The following is a 15,750-nucleotide window of genomic DNA, read 5'->3' as shown; positions in this document are numbered from 1 at the left end:
TATTAAAACAAAATATGACACAGTAACTATGCATTAACCACAGTTTGTGAATAGACATGTTAGGAAAGCTATGCCGTTAACACCAAATGCTAAGAGCAAATGAAATAAGCCGCCTAAAGTAAAACCTTAGAGCAAGAATTAAAAGAAAAGTCACCTGGAAATGTGCAGAAAAAGAATCTAAAGAAAGGACGGTGAGAACGCTTCCTGTCAAAGCCTTATAGGATGTGTCAAATGAAAAGAAGGTAAGTAAGTAAAAAAGGAAGGAAGGAAGGAAACAAGCAAGCATTGAAAAGGAACAAGACTGAAACTAGCACTTCTTATACATGTTGTTGTTGTAGGGTTTAACCCAATTTTTCAGCACAAGATAGGCTGTAAATGGCGGCCAGTATAAATGTTGGAGGAAGAACCCATGAAAACACTGGTAAGAACCACCAATCTTCGAGAAGCTACTGGCAAGCTTTCTCACATACCAACATTGGCCGAATCATAGACTCGAACCCACGCAGCAGGGGTGATTTGGCAGTGATCCGTAACGGTTGGCGTCTTAGACCACTCGGATACTTGGGGTCTTATACATGCTACATCAATTAAATTATTTACAACAATCAACTAATTGTCTACTCTACATCATCAATATGGACTACCGACCATTTAGAGTATGAGAAACCTGACATATGTTATGTAATCAATTCCGTAATGCTTTTGTAAGAATTCTGGGAATGAGTACTATGACAGTTATTTCATATTTTTTAATTAATTCTCACGAAATTAATTAAAATAATTTTCCTAAATATAAATATAGGCATGTTGGAGAAGCTATGACGTTAACATCAACAACTAAGACCAAATGAGAGAGGCCGCATGAAGAAAAATCTTAGATCAGCGATTGAAAGAAAATACAATATATATATATATATATATATATATATATATATATATATATATATATATATATATATATATATATATATATATATATATATATATATATATATCTGGTGGAAACAAATATGTGAGATAGGAAGGCTTGAACCATTGAACCAGATGTTATACAGAGTACACATTTGTGTTTTTGTTGTCTTCATTTAAGACTTTCACACTTATTTTTCTGTGTAGCGCTCAATAGAAACTAAGTTTATTGCATCATTGCTGCATCATTTTGTATCTTTTTAAGGTCCCTTTCTCGAGAAATGGGCAGAACTTACATTTCTATGAGTGCCATAATTCTCGCCAGGAAACGTCAATCTGGAGGTAGTCCGTTTGTTCCGATGAGTCATTGCTGGGTTGCACGAATCATTTTGGCGAGCTACAAAGAGAAATAGGAAAGAATTAAATATTGGCAAACATTATCTCTCTCTCTCTCTCTCTCTCTCTCTTCTTCTTCTTCTTCTTCTTCTTCTTCTTCTTCTGCTTCGTCTTCTTCTCTCTCTCTCTCTCTCTCTCTCACTCTCTCTATCTCTTTCTCTTTAGGCCAGCATGGCAAAAGACAGGGATTTCGACATCTAATTGAAGAATCTTTCGGACGTAATGTTGCCATCGAGACGTCGTAAAATAGGAAACTTCAGTCACGATTTTGTCGTATTCAGTGCTATTAATAACTCAGAAACAACGTGTTTCCTTGTGCTTGAACTATATATTTCATTCAGAGATTTTAGTGGCTTAGATAACGATACTTATTGAGACCACATTATTATTATTATTATCATTATTATTATTATTATTATTATTATTATTATTATTATCATTATTAATTTCCATCATTACCTAGGGTGCTGAGGTTTGTTGGTTTTACGATGCCAATGATATTGAAAAGCCTCATTTGTCATTTTGTAAATATATTCTTGGTACATCTAAGCCTATTTGAAATGCTTTCGTATATGATAAATTAGGACAAATTAGTGTACAGTGTATAAGATATAAACGTATTTTGAAATACTGACTAATAATTCTAAAAATGCCAGAAGACAGATATCCTAAACAATGTTACAACTTACATTTAAGAGGGGGTAAAATTGTGATTGCTGGGCTAACAATGTTCATTTCTTTTACATTGGATTTGGCAATGTTTTGTATACTCAGGGCGTAAATAATGAAAATACATTTCTGAGATTGTTCAGCTAGAGATGTGAAGATTGTTTTAGGCAAAAGCTGCAGGATGAGATTCAGTCGATGGATATACTGCGCTTTTATTGGTCATTGGAAGTAGAATTTACTTGTCAAAGATATCTAGAATTGTTGGGAGATAGCGATTTGTGCTAAATAATCACAATGCTTTGAGTTGGGAACTTGCCATTCAGAGGTAACAAGGGAAGATATGAATGTATTTGCCATGAGGAAAGATTGTCTCAAATTTGTAACCTTAACATCAAAACTGAATTCCACTGCATTACTGCTTGTCTGCTATATGGTGAATTACTAAGAAAATATCCAAATGTAGATAAGTGTTGGGTTTCTATACAAAATTATACTAGTAAAACATGATGACTAATGTAGCAATGTTAACTATAATAAACCGTAAAGATTAGAGAAACAGTTTTATAATCGACTCCTGCTACATAAGACTCAAGATCAATATCATAAACCTTGCTCCATACAGGCCTTATGGTTCTCTTTAAATTAGTTTGTGCAATTACTGTGTAATGTATATTTGTATTTCACCCGATTCGAAGACTGAAATAGTGATCACGTTCATGTATAACACATGCAATACATACGATGTTATTTTGTTATGCACTAAAACATCTCTTTGTACCGTGTGATGTATGGATATGTATCAATGACCAGTGGCCTGTATTACGAATAAACAAATAACAAAAAATAGTATTATTATTATTATTATTATTATTATTAACAAGCTATAAAAATAGGTTATTTATATAGACTGTTCGAAATTTAATGAACGTATGTTTAAATATAGCTCTGCAAATACATTTTTACGTTATTGCATCTTTTTTTTAAAATTTGCTTATTGCATTTCAAAATCCTTGTCGCATAAGATTCAGTTTTAGACGATATTGATATTTCAAAAGTTCATATTCAAAGAAAGTTCAAATAATCTCAGCTCTTCCGCCTTTTTAGTATTGTAATCTCGAAGCAGCCAATGAGACAGATAGGTGGTGTCGTTTATTGTATGTATTGGCAGTTAGTATGACATCATCTGCCACTTGGAATCAGCGGAAGTAATTGGCTTCTCGGCAAATGATGTTGAACTTCAAGAGCAAACTGAATTGATGGATATTATTTCAAACTTCCTCCTTGGATGGATCATCTAAACTATACAGGGTGTTCTTTACGTAAGAGAATATGAGAGAGAAGCGACAACATTTGCTACTTTGTAATTATTAAATATTATTGAAAGAAAACAGTATATCGTTAAATTAGCAAATAAAAATAAAGAAAAAACATTCAGATCTTCGTAAGCTCTCTAAGATCCATTTTCAATATGGAGGTAAAAATAATATTTAAAATGTCCAATCAAGAAGCACCACAATGATGTTAATTATATTCGTCTATTAGCAACGCTGTACAATACAAATGGAAGCGCAACATTGGAAAGCATACGTGCAGTATGTTTCAATACGTTACTATAACATCATCAAGTTACATTTTTGTTGTCCACTGTGATTCCTCTAATTTGGTCTTCCGTACAGGGTGAGGATGGGGGCAAAGATCTTAGTATCGAAACAAAAGAAGTAGTTCTACAGTTATTTGAAGACGGGAAATCTAATTGGTATATTGTCAATTTGTGTACATTCCGTGATTTACTGTAAGTAGCGTATTTGTAAAATGTAGATTGATAAGTTCAGTGAAGAATTGAACTCTTTCAATGCATCAGACAAAGTGGCTCTTTTCTAGTAGAAAAAAAGCTTAGAAGAACACTTCCTATAGAAATTAATAATAAACTTCGTGAAGAGATACGTTTTTTTTCCAGAGAGAACTCTCTAGGATACAGTGGAGGAAGAGTGGTATTTCCAGTGAGTTCTTAAAATAAGCTAGACGCCAATGAAGCAAATTGAAGAAAAGGGTTGCATATGTGGAAAAAAGATCAAATTGAAATGTTGATGAGCACTGAAAGAATGGTATAGTCATCGACATAAATCAGCTAATAACTGGCACAAATCTTCGAGTTTTTATCCGCAGAAGGAACGCCAATTTTATCGTCGTATCTCCACTCCAAGAGATAAGGATTTCTGTAAAGATTTTAAGATCAATTGCATTTTATGATGTAAGAAATTAGATATGTCAAGACTGTATCATTAATGCAGATAAATGCGTTGAGGTACTAGATTATAAATTACGATTTCTTTTGTTCGGCATTTTCCTGAAAAGTGTTCAATCTTTGAAGATAATAAAGTCCTTGTCCAAAGTGAAAATGTCGTGAAATTCTTTATGGAAGAAAATAAAATTAAAATTATGATATGGCGTGCCCAATCGCCTGATTTGAATATTACATAAAACATCTGAATGAAAATGAATAAAACACATCAGAAAAGATTACCAACCCTGATGAACTCTTCCACCAGAATCGTACAATACGGGTACTCTACAATGGAGGAATATAATCATCACGAATCTGATTCACAACCGATGTGTACTGAGCGTTTTTATCCAATATGGAATGAATTACCTCTGGAACATATAGAGACTTTTATTTTAACGGCTCAGTACGTTTTTTAGTGAAGTAATGCAAGTGAAGAGTCGCCTTACCCAATAAAGAGATCAATAGAGTTAGCTAGTGGTGACGTCTATGCAGTGATTTTGCCAAATTGTTCTAGTTTATGTTACTGAAGTTAAGCTACCTACAATCTCACGTTCACTTGAAATTCGAGGCTGAGAGGTGTATCTCATTGCATCTGTTGATGGACAGATTTCCAATTTTGCCAAAAACGTTACAAATCAAAACAATTTTAGCACTAATTACGTGCGTGTAAAACATCATTATGCGTTGCTTATTATTGACGTCCGAAACTATTATTATTTCTCTAAATGTCAAAAATGTTAGAAACACGGTGAACTCAGGTTATAACAATAAGTTCATGAAAATGAAAGCATCATTCTGCTTAACTTTAGGCTTTACCTAATATCAATTTACATTTTCGATCATAACTCAAAATTTCTCTTAAATATTCCTTCATTTAGAAATATACATACTTTCAGAAATTTTTAACCTCAAAAATATATTGCACAAGCTTATTTAAGTGATTGCATGGCGCGAATCTGTTGACAACAATATATGCTTCAAAATTTTCAGTTATCGGGTAAGTTCTTTTTTCAAACTAATCAGCCTCTGAAAATTGTGATCGCTTGTAATGATTTTAGCGATCACTAGCACCAACATAACTCTCGTTTAGATATAAGAGAAGAATTATATATTCCTAAAAATTGCATAAGCCGTATAACCAATTGTTTTTATGAATTTTGTGATCGTCTCACTTACTCATTCTGATGTGATCTCACAAAGTTCAAAAACCTAAAGATTATTTAGAATTTGTGTGATTCTTTCACATGAATCTGTGTGATTCTTTCACATAATCACTCTGTGGTGATCGCGCATATGCCAACTAAAATTTAATTGGAATCGAATTGATTCTTTCACTGAATCATCCTGATGTAGCCTTTTAATTGAAACAGACAGAAAAAAAGATTTGCTTCTAGCATAAATGGAGACAGGTAAAATAGTGATTCAATAGCATATAGACTTACACTGCCTTAGTTTCAAACAAATATTGTAAAGAGTTAGTTAAGAAAGATAATCATATAAAATATAGGATCATGTTTGTAAAGGCTTTAAAATGTATATAATTATGTTTGGTTTGGTAGAATTTGTACCTACTATGCAAAATTTCTGAAAATTATGCCTTAACCATAGACAAATTATTCAGACAACATCACTGTGTCAGCTTGATATGTTGGGAAACTTGTACTTCATACTTTATGCAAATAATTATGATTGAAATGAACTTGTAACCTGATAAACATTTCTTGGATGAAAACCATAAAAAGTATTTTGAATTTTAAATATTACCCGACTGAAATATTCTCTGCTATTTAATCAGATTAATCAGATGCATTACATTTTGCAAATTCGGCCTTGCTTCAAGGATTTATTTCTGTATGGCAGACTATATAGGATGCATATGGAACTTGCTAAGTTGATTCAACACTGAGATTTTTAATTACGAACAGAGAAATCTCAAGTTTTAGGATACATTCATATGGTCGTTTCGAAGTATCGGCCACTGATACCCAGCTTAATGTAAGTATTCTTCATTTACAAATCAAACGAGTAGATACTGTGATTTAAAATGCACTGAGGTAGTGTGAACCTAGACTGGTTTGTGTTTTTGTCGATTTATTATTTTGTATAACCAGTTTAACTCTTGGACCATAATCTGACAACATCATATACATTTTCTTCGTATTACAACACATTATGCAATCCAAAAACTTGCAATCTAAGAAGAGGCTTATACATCAACTTGTGCACATAAGGACAGTTTGATTCCTGTATTGTTACATTTGTTATATCAAGCATGAAGAAAATTTTCCTTATCTTGTAAATAAAGATTGGCAGGAATTTCAAAAACAAGGACATTATTTAATGTTGCATATCAAAGACATAGAAGCAGATGTCTTTTATCTATTAATTCCATTGCATATCAATTGAAATTCAATACGGAAGTAAAATCGTTTTAAATCTGTGCGTGTTTACGAAATACTTGCATTTACAAGATTATAATCTAGGCAAACTTCGCTTCCTATAATGAGAAAGGCGGTGTGCTTATATGGATGGTATATGGCATATATAGAAAGAACTTAAGTATTTGATACACTGAAAATGACAAAGATTTAATAAGACAGGTGATTCAAACTGGATATTGGGACTATTTTATAAGTAAAAGAAAAAGGTGCGAATAGTTGTGAAGCTATAGTCTCCATGTAACAGAGTGAATTTTGAGGAAAAATGTTATTGCAACACATAAGAGTCAGTCTTGGACCAGTCAGCGTGACACGAAACAATTAACATTGAAGTATTGGTTAGACCTGCAATAAATCACTAGCTTGCGATGGATGTGGTGCTATTGTTCGGAGGAATTATATATTTGTAATTAAAACCCGCTGCGATAACGGTCAGACTGATAGAGAAAGAGGCGATATTAGTTTTGGGTTAAGCATAGGAAAATATCAGAGATGAAATAATGCAGATTTGTGCCATTTGGAAATAAATGTATTGAAATGAGTTTCCAAAAATATTTATTAATAAAGGCGGAATAGAGATAATTATTCTAAGTTCGATGGGCATGTTAAAGCTTCGGAGGATAGATAAAGTTAAGCCTTCCTGGCTAAGCTAAATGGGGGAGGGGTCCCAGACGAAATTCAATGTTTAAGTAATTTCCCTCGCGAAATTAGTCTAAGTTTCTGTGGTAAGCAAAGAAGTTGAATCTAGGAAATAGCAATTATTTCTCGTTATAAATTGCCCCACGCACTGGTGTCTGGAATTAGAAGGACACGTAACCTTAAATGTACAAAGAGATTCAGCTGCATTGGAAAAGGGAGTCTCGGAAAGCACAAGGTTTGTCTCAATCGCATGCAATTTGTTTATTGATATGAGTTTGTAAATATGTGTTTGAATTTGTTTAAATTCACACATCAATTTTCTTTGAGTTCGGAAAGTAATTGTTTATATTCATTGTCTTGAATGTTATATGGCTCTTGTATTCAAAGACTGTTATAAACATTTCCTTGAGATGATTTTGTTCGAATTTATTTGTTTGTATGTAATAGGAATTTCATTCTGTGCATGTGTGAAGTTATCGGTCTTAAATGAAATGAACTGTGTAGGCTCGGAATTTATTCTGCTATATAAATGTTTTACAACAAGCCACATCCAAGAGAGAGAGAGAGAGAGAGAAGAGAGAGAGCGAAGAAAAGAGATGAGTTGAGATGAGAGTGCTACGCAGAATTAATACAACTAATACTATCACACAGGTTAGAGAATTTTTAATTCGTACTCTCAGTACGAATTACAAATTATCTAATTTGTATGATAGTATCATTTGCATTAAATAAATAAATGAACATGTACATTGTGTGTATATGTCTTGCGGTCTTCAAATTGGGATTGGGATAAATAAAGCATTATTTGATCATAGTATTATTTTGGCCTAAACTTCCATATAATATTTTCGTTTCGATTGTGTTCTGATTTTGATGAAGGAACTTTCGATGGGTATATTTTGACATATACTGCAAATAACACAGTGCAATATATGAATGTCTTGTGTGTAGATCTAACGAGAAAATGTTGTCAACGATGCAAGACAAAAAAAAAAAACACACTAATTAATGCTCAATTTTTGTATCGGTCTTGATATGTCACGCATGTTTTGTCTGGTTGTAATGAGGTATTGCCGACAATCCTTTCGCAGTTCAAAAATGATGACAAAACTATGATATGAGGTACGTGGCCTTCCTAAGAAATTATCTAAGAAATATTAGGAAACATTATGGAGGAAATTTTCAATATGATTATAAATTAATTTTCTTGTGCGCTTAAGAGGCGGTATTTTAATTAATTGAATATTCACTTTAGGTTTATTTTCTGAGGTAAAATGGTATGTTGTGATACCCCAGTTGGTAGAGAGTGACTATGCGCCCAGACCATTAATGGTCGGCTGCCTCAATGTGCTCTTAGGGAAACATTTTCTCCGCATGATACCGCCAATATTTTATTAATATGCCGTTAAACTAACCACCACAAAAGAACAAACAAACTGAGGTACAGTACATAAAACCTGGTTGCACATGACATGATAAAAGATAGCAAAAAGATATTACTCAAAAAAACAAACGATGACGCCTCACCAAGGCTTACGAAAATAAAGCAATGAGATAAATCTTTGTTAACATAATCAAGTCTAGTTTGATTTACAAGTGACGATGGATATTATATCTGCAGCATCCTATGGCAAACAAGGAGTACAAACATTTCTCCAATTACCGTATGTTTAAAACAGCTAGCTCGATCTCCAACGGAGGCAATATTTTTTTCTGTCCCAAATTTAAAACATCGGCATCCAGGATCTTTATCATCATCCTCCTCCTCTCTCTCTCTCTCTCTCTCTCTCTCTCTCTCTCTCTCTCTCTCTCTCTCTCTCTTGATCCGTAGACAGCAATCGTCTATAAATCGGTATTTTCAATTTTTGAACTCGATCTTAATAATGAAACTGTTTACAAATTTGGGGGAATTTCCTATTGAATGATTAGGTCAGGTGGGGTCTGTCTCAACGTGGGAATTATATTGTGAAATATTTCACGTCGTAGATATTGCGACATAGATCGAGGAGGAAAATATTGCAGCGTAGACCCGTAGAGTGTGTACAAGGCCAAAGAGTTGAACAATTACTTCGTTTCTATTTACTGTGCTCTTGTTTGAAAATCAGTCTGCAGATATATTTAATGTTGGGTTTGATATAATTTGAGAGGAAACATTCTCTTTAGATTTTTCACTAGATTTACAAAGTGGACATTCTAGAATTATTGGGAATTTACTCGAAGGAGTTCAGGACAATGCCATTGTGGTACATAACAACTGTTGGTAACAAGTACATTCAGGACCTGGAATTCATTTGGAACACTCTATTCTTTTAGGCTTGTGCTAATACTATTTAGAATTATCTTTCTGTTCAATTCACAATATAACTTAGAGAATGAAATTATTTGTTACGTTTTACTCAATCTGTTGGTTTTGCGTTTTTTCTGTTGTTTCATTTAAGACCATAGAGTCATATTGTATGTTGTTGCGTGTATTTCTCCATAAACATTGACAACAGTTATATTAATGAATTTGCTGGTATATGCAACGGCATTCCTATTTGAGATATCAGCAGCTCTCAAGATGTCAGATCTGCACTATCTGAGAAATATTTCAGTGGCATTCCTGTTGATTAAAGGTGTCACGGTACTAATTCAGTTGCAATTATAAATCCATGGCAACATCATGATATTCAAAATGCAATAACTTTCAGTTTCTGAATGATCATGATCAGACCTATATATAAGCATATACTTGATGCAAGCTTCTCCATTTTTTAATTTACAGCTAGCATAAACTCTCAAGAGATTATTTTCAATTAAAGTTTAATTCAACCAACCAAGGTCAGCCAAATCCATATTTATTTTATGATCACCCATTTCAAGACTGGTTCTCTTTCTTCTATATCATTAGTACCATGAGTCCTAAAGCATGTGGTGGACTCTGGATGTGAACGTTATATAGCGTGTTACTAAGAATGGAAGAGCTCTGATTATATTGGATTGTATTCAGTATGTTATAGTTATTCACAGACTGAATGTTTTTATGGCCAGGTATCTGGATGATTTGATTTGGATGGATGCAGTTGTCATTCAGTGGTTTAATTAATGGCATCCTGGTACTGTGTTTTGATAACGTTTAATTAGTGAGACGAATTTGATAACATTGAAACGTTGACATTTAAGCCAAGTTACCCAGGAAGTAATACACAATCCATACAGCGTGTTAGTAGCAATGCAAATCGGACCGTCTGCATTATAGGAGGCTAATGTGTGTTCTCCGCATAGTCGGTATATTTGCAATAGACAGTGTACTACGTTTTCGCGGTCCTCGCACATTTTCGGTCCTAGGCAAAGATGGCTGTCTGAATCCTTTTTCGGAACAGGATCATCCCAACACATGTCTGTTCTGTGACGACCCTATGAGTCTTAAATTCAGTGTTAAGAAAATAGTGTATTAAATATACCCTTTGGTGTAGAATCTCCCAGTTGAACAGTTCTCCACACTGTATCAATTTTGTCATCAGACACAGCTCTAATAAACAAGCTTCCGTTGCCTTCACGTTTAAGTTGCATTTGTTTGGTTTTCAATAATTGCCATAGATTTAGCAATTTTGATGGCAGAATTCAAATCTGTAGGATAGCGATATCTTCTCAGTTGTTTTTCGAAACTTGAAAGAAAGCCCCTAATGTATTTCGGATATAATTCTACCCATCACTCCTTTACGCACACATGAAAAATGTGGAGAGTATCTGAGTTTGCAGTTCATTGGTGGCACTTGATGGTACTCGCTATTTTCCACAACTCGAGTTATCTCACAAAGGCCTTCATGAGTTTATGATCCTGGTAGGTTTTATTCGGATCATATTTGTTGTAGCTTGTTTTTGTTATTTTGCCATCTCTATATCTGCCTGCAACAATAGTATACTTCAAACTAATAATGGAAAATTCCCTTGTCCGGCCACTGTACTTTTGTAGTGCTGTCGACTGCAGCGATAGCACTCATCTGGGGTGAATTCCGAGAGATCATAATATGACTCATTTCCTGTTAAATTGTCGCCTCTTTGTTGTTAATATCAAATCTCACATGGAATGAAAATACTACATCACAGCGACTGTGAATATGTATGGCAGTCGACTATTTGCTTCCGATGTCTTGTAGGCAACTGATTGAAAAGAAGGCCCATATAATGCTGATAGTAAATATTTTCAAAATGCGGTAGAACCAGTAGGTGTAGTCCGAGTTTTCTCTGACCCTTGCCACCCCATTTTTGATACTTGGACATTTATGTTGAGGTGTAGGGTCAGAGCGCATTCCCTATCGAAAAGTTGGAATTCGCCGACACCATTTGGTGTCGGCATGGGGTAGCGCCTTCAAACCGGCCCATCAAACTTGAACGACCTTTTATCTTTGTTGACACACAGTAATATTTTCCAACTGGTATCCTGTCTATTGGTGCATCTGTTGAAAATGACTGAAGACAAGTTTCATTAAAACAATAGAGAAATAGGTTTGTAGCGCTATATAACAAAATTACAAAATGGAATAAATATCATGCACTTGTGAAATGACGGACTGAGCGGGCACATTAGACCCAGGCTAAACCATTAGACCCGTTCAAATAAATAGCAACAACATGGATAATTAGTGTTTGGGTATGTGGACGTCTATTTGTTGCGTATGTGCACGTCTATGTGTTGCGTGGATAAACGTCTATTTGTTGCGTGGGTGCATGTTTATATCAAGTACTTATGAGACAGAAAGAGAGACGAGCATAACATTTTGTTACTCTTTACATAAAATACAAAATGACTACCGCAAAGATTTTTCAGAATGTCTTAGAGTGTCTGAAGGTAAATCAATTTGTTTGATTGTTTTTATTATAACTTGTTTCCATTCGATAAAATGAAAATTATTCTGAAGTTTAGTACAGTGATGTTTCTGTAAATATTGATCTTTTATTATTTCTAGACGCTTCAAGTTACAAGGACAAATGTAAACGGTAAATACGATAGTCCACTAGTATCGATTCCCTTATAACCTCTTATCTTCATTTTCCAGTTCCAGTGTTACGGTAATTATATGTCCAAACCATTGCAAAGCATTAGTCCATGGATTGCGTTTAAATTTCTCTCTCTGTTATAATCCATTGTGGGGTTGTTGTTTTTTTTTTTTTGGGGGGGGGGGGGCTCGTCTACTCGTGTTGTAATTTCCGATGAACAAGATCATGTTGAATCATGTTGAATTTAACTGCAAGATTCAACTACGCAGTGCATTTGTATGAAATATGGCAGTATCATCGATAAAATCTTGTTTAAATGACTGCTGACTAATTATCCTGGATGAACTTTCAGATATCATATTTTGCCAGAGGGACATTGCAAGTGAGTTTGTAAACACATACCACCTGCCTGACCTGGATCACTTGAGCACATGACAGGGGATTGGAAACTCAATCCTACAGTCTGGGTGATTACAAACATCTGTGTGTGTTTATATATATATATATATATATATATATATATATATATATATATATATATATATATATATATATATATATATATATATATATTGAAACTCGTGTTCGCAGTTATTATTCTGAATTTATCGGAATACTTCACTTTACATAATGTACCTATTCAACGAAGTGGACAAAATCAAATTAGATAATGGAATACGAGATTTTTGTCCAAGTCATTTAGACTTAGAAAGTGAAACTATGATTCATTCACCAGATTAAAGCTGTTAATTATAGTAACAATGCTCTACAAATTCACCGTGTTATAGATGATAAGAATCTGCTTAATTAAGCTTGGAAAATCCGCTTTGTTTATGGCACACTGTGGTATAGAAGAGACATAACGAGTTCTTCAAATACACGTTTCATTTTTTGATGATTGTGTAGACGAGAATTCAACTGGAAATAATCTTTTGTAGCAGATGATTGTAATATATGTATGAAAGTAATTATTGATGCCAGTTTCTATGGTTACACTGGTGAAATCTGAAAATACAGCGAGCTTCGAGCAATATTGTCTGCGAGATCTCGTGTGATTTACGTATACGGAGAGATTCAACATAAGTGTCAGAAGTACAAAGCATAAAGAATGAAATGCGTGGAAAATCTGTAGTAAAATGTTTGTCTTGTAGCAGTAAGCTCTTCATGAAAGACATCTCAATTTGAAAGACAACATCAATCTCAATATGAAAGAAAACATCCATCTCAATATGAAAGACAACATCCATTTCAATATGAAAGACAACATCAATCTCAATATCTTTTCTATTTTCAGAGATTTAAACTAGCATGGTTGCCAGAAACAAAATCATTGTTTACGTCATGAATTTTCTCATTATATTATTATACGTTTTAGTTTATAACACGTTTATAACACCTCTGAGAGATGATAATATATGGAGAATAATAAATTGTTGAGATTTATTTCCAGAAACAAATCGTCAGTAGTTCGCTTTGAATCCCGTTAATCGGGTTATTTCTTTTTTGTGTGTTTGTTTTTTAATTGATCGTTTGATTTGTACACAGTTACTCTCGTATAATAATGATGAATGGCCATAGATTAAAACTTTAAAGACATAACATGTCGTGACATTGGAATTAAAAGTATATCGGTTATAATAGATATGGTTTAGATTGAAGAGATATTGAGATATTGAATTAAATACGGTTGCGGAAGGTAAATTGTATCAAACAACGGAAGCATTGTTTTACAGCTGAATTTACCTTTTCTTGTAAGATTAATACTCAGTGTCAATTATAACATCTGGAATTATTTATTTTTCAGAAAATATAAATACACTTGGTATTTAGTGCACCACATCCTGTTGACATATTTGTAAATACAATTTTACTTTACGAAGAACAATTAATGTTGTATGCCACATGCCTTTTTATATTAATATCAATAAAATAATTCAACAGCTAGAACCGTCATTCCAAGATATAATTGTAGATACTATAACACGCAAGGGGTCTCATTCACAGCGAATCAAACACCTTCGTGAGCGTGGCTTGATAGTAAATGTTTTCCCCTATTTCCAAGGACCTCAAGACAACAGTCGTTATCAACAAATAATCACAAAAAGCTATAAACGGAGACTTAAATGCAAATAGCACAGACCATGGGTTTATTACAATACATTTTAAGAACTTTATGAAACGAGAAGAACCATATTATATAAAACATTTTTCATGAAAAAAGATATATCGTGCCACTTTGGTCAGAAAGAAAACTTTGAAATCAATACAAACGATTTAAAAGGCTATAAAATAATTTCCTTCATGGTTTTTGGTCTGCCGTGAACTCAGTTAAAGCACTGTTGTATCTAGATAGCATATAATGCATCTTGTACATGACTAATCAATATGATGCAACGATATGCCATCGCGATATATCACGATATTTCATGTTGCATCACGATATTACTGCGATATTTTGAAACATGTATATACAATGATAGTGCAAGTACAAATTATATTAAAATGATAAGCTTTAATAAAAAAAATGCATATATGTCTTCAGTAAATGCAATGAAATTTAACGACTTAAAAACAAGTAACATATAAATGCATCAGCACAAATGTGTCAAACATGACATTTTGCTTTTGTGCTAGGAAGGTTTTCATAATCCATTTCCATTGCCGTCCAATTGAAATTACTTATATATAATTCTTATACGCACGGCCCCATATTACTCTGCAATACACGATTTTTGACCAGCTTGGTTTGTCTTGGTACTAGCAGTTGCCACCAGTTTCGCATGCTACTTATTTTTGCCGTTTCATTTTGTTTTCCGCAGAATTTCCCGAGGCTAAGTGGGTCATAAGCTGGTATTTAAAAATCGTGGCTACAAAGTTTTAAGTAATACAAGTCAAAATGTCAAAGGTCAACAAAATGTTTAATAGTTTGAATCAGTAAAATTTAACAGACGATATTTAAGCTTGCTTCACATTTAATTTTAGTCCAAATAGAAAATGCACAAAAAATCCAAAAATTAAACAAAAATCATTCGTGTTGGAAGAAGTATCATAAAATGCATAAATGCACACATCAGCAAATACTTTATGTAAATAGGTGAATTCAAAACATATTCTGCTTCCATGAGTTTAGAAATATTCACATTATGTACCATAATATCTGTACTATTTGGGGATTATTTATTCGACATTAGTGTATTGTAGTTGTAGTAGTTGTTGTTGTCGTTTTTTGTTGTATGTATATGATTGCATTTTTGTATGCTTGTGCAGCAAGTCCATATGCACAACGTGGAGAGACTACTGTGGATCTGTTCCTAGACTTGTATCATGACAAGATGACGTGTCTCTTAACATTGATATAACTCTTGCTCAATACGTGAAAGGTCATAGCGAAGGACGTAGGAGGATATCATGACTAGATGACGTGTTTGTTTT

The 15,750-nt window shown here is 33.6% G+C and overlaps 1 protein-coding gene across 1 annotated transcript in view; it reads right to left on the bottom strand.

Moving 5' to 3' along the window:
• Positions 1–15,750, bottom strand: part of LOC149782895 (short transient receptor potential channel 7-like) — a 129,157-nt gene that overhangs the window by 35,162 nt on the left and 78,245 nt on the right. The window contains exon 2 of the mRNA XM_089934443.1: positions 1,206–1,306. Within this exon, the coding sequence (XP_089790569.1) occupies positions 1,206–1,306 (101 nt within the window). The remainder of the gene's footprint in view (positions 1–1,205; positions 1,307–15,750) is intronic.

This window comes from Sinohyriopsis cumingii, chromosome 15 (assembly GCF_028554795.1).
Source record: "Sinohyriopsis cumingii isolate HCF-2022 chromosome 15, ASM2855479v2, whole genome shotgun sequence".
Classification (NCBI taxonomy): Eukaryota; Metazoa; Mollusca; class Bivalvia; order Unionida; family Unionidae; genus Sinohyriopsis; species Sinohyriopsis cumingii.
This window is presented reverse-complemented; position numbering and strand designations above follow the sequence as displayed.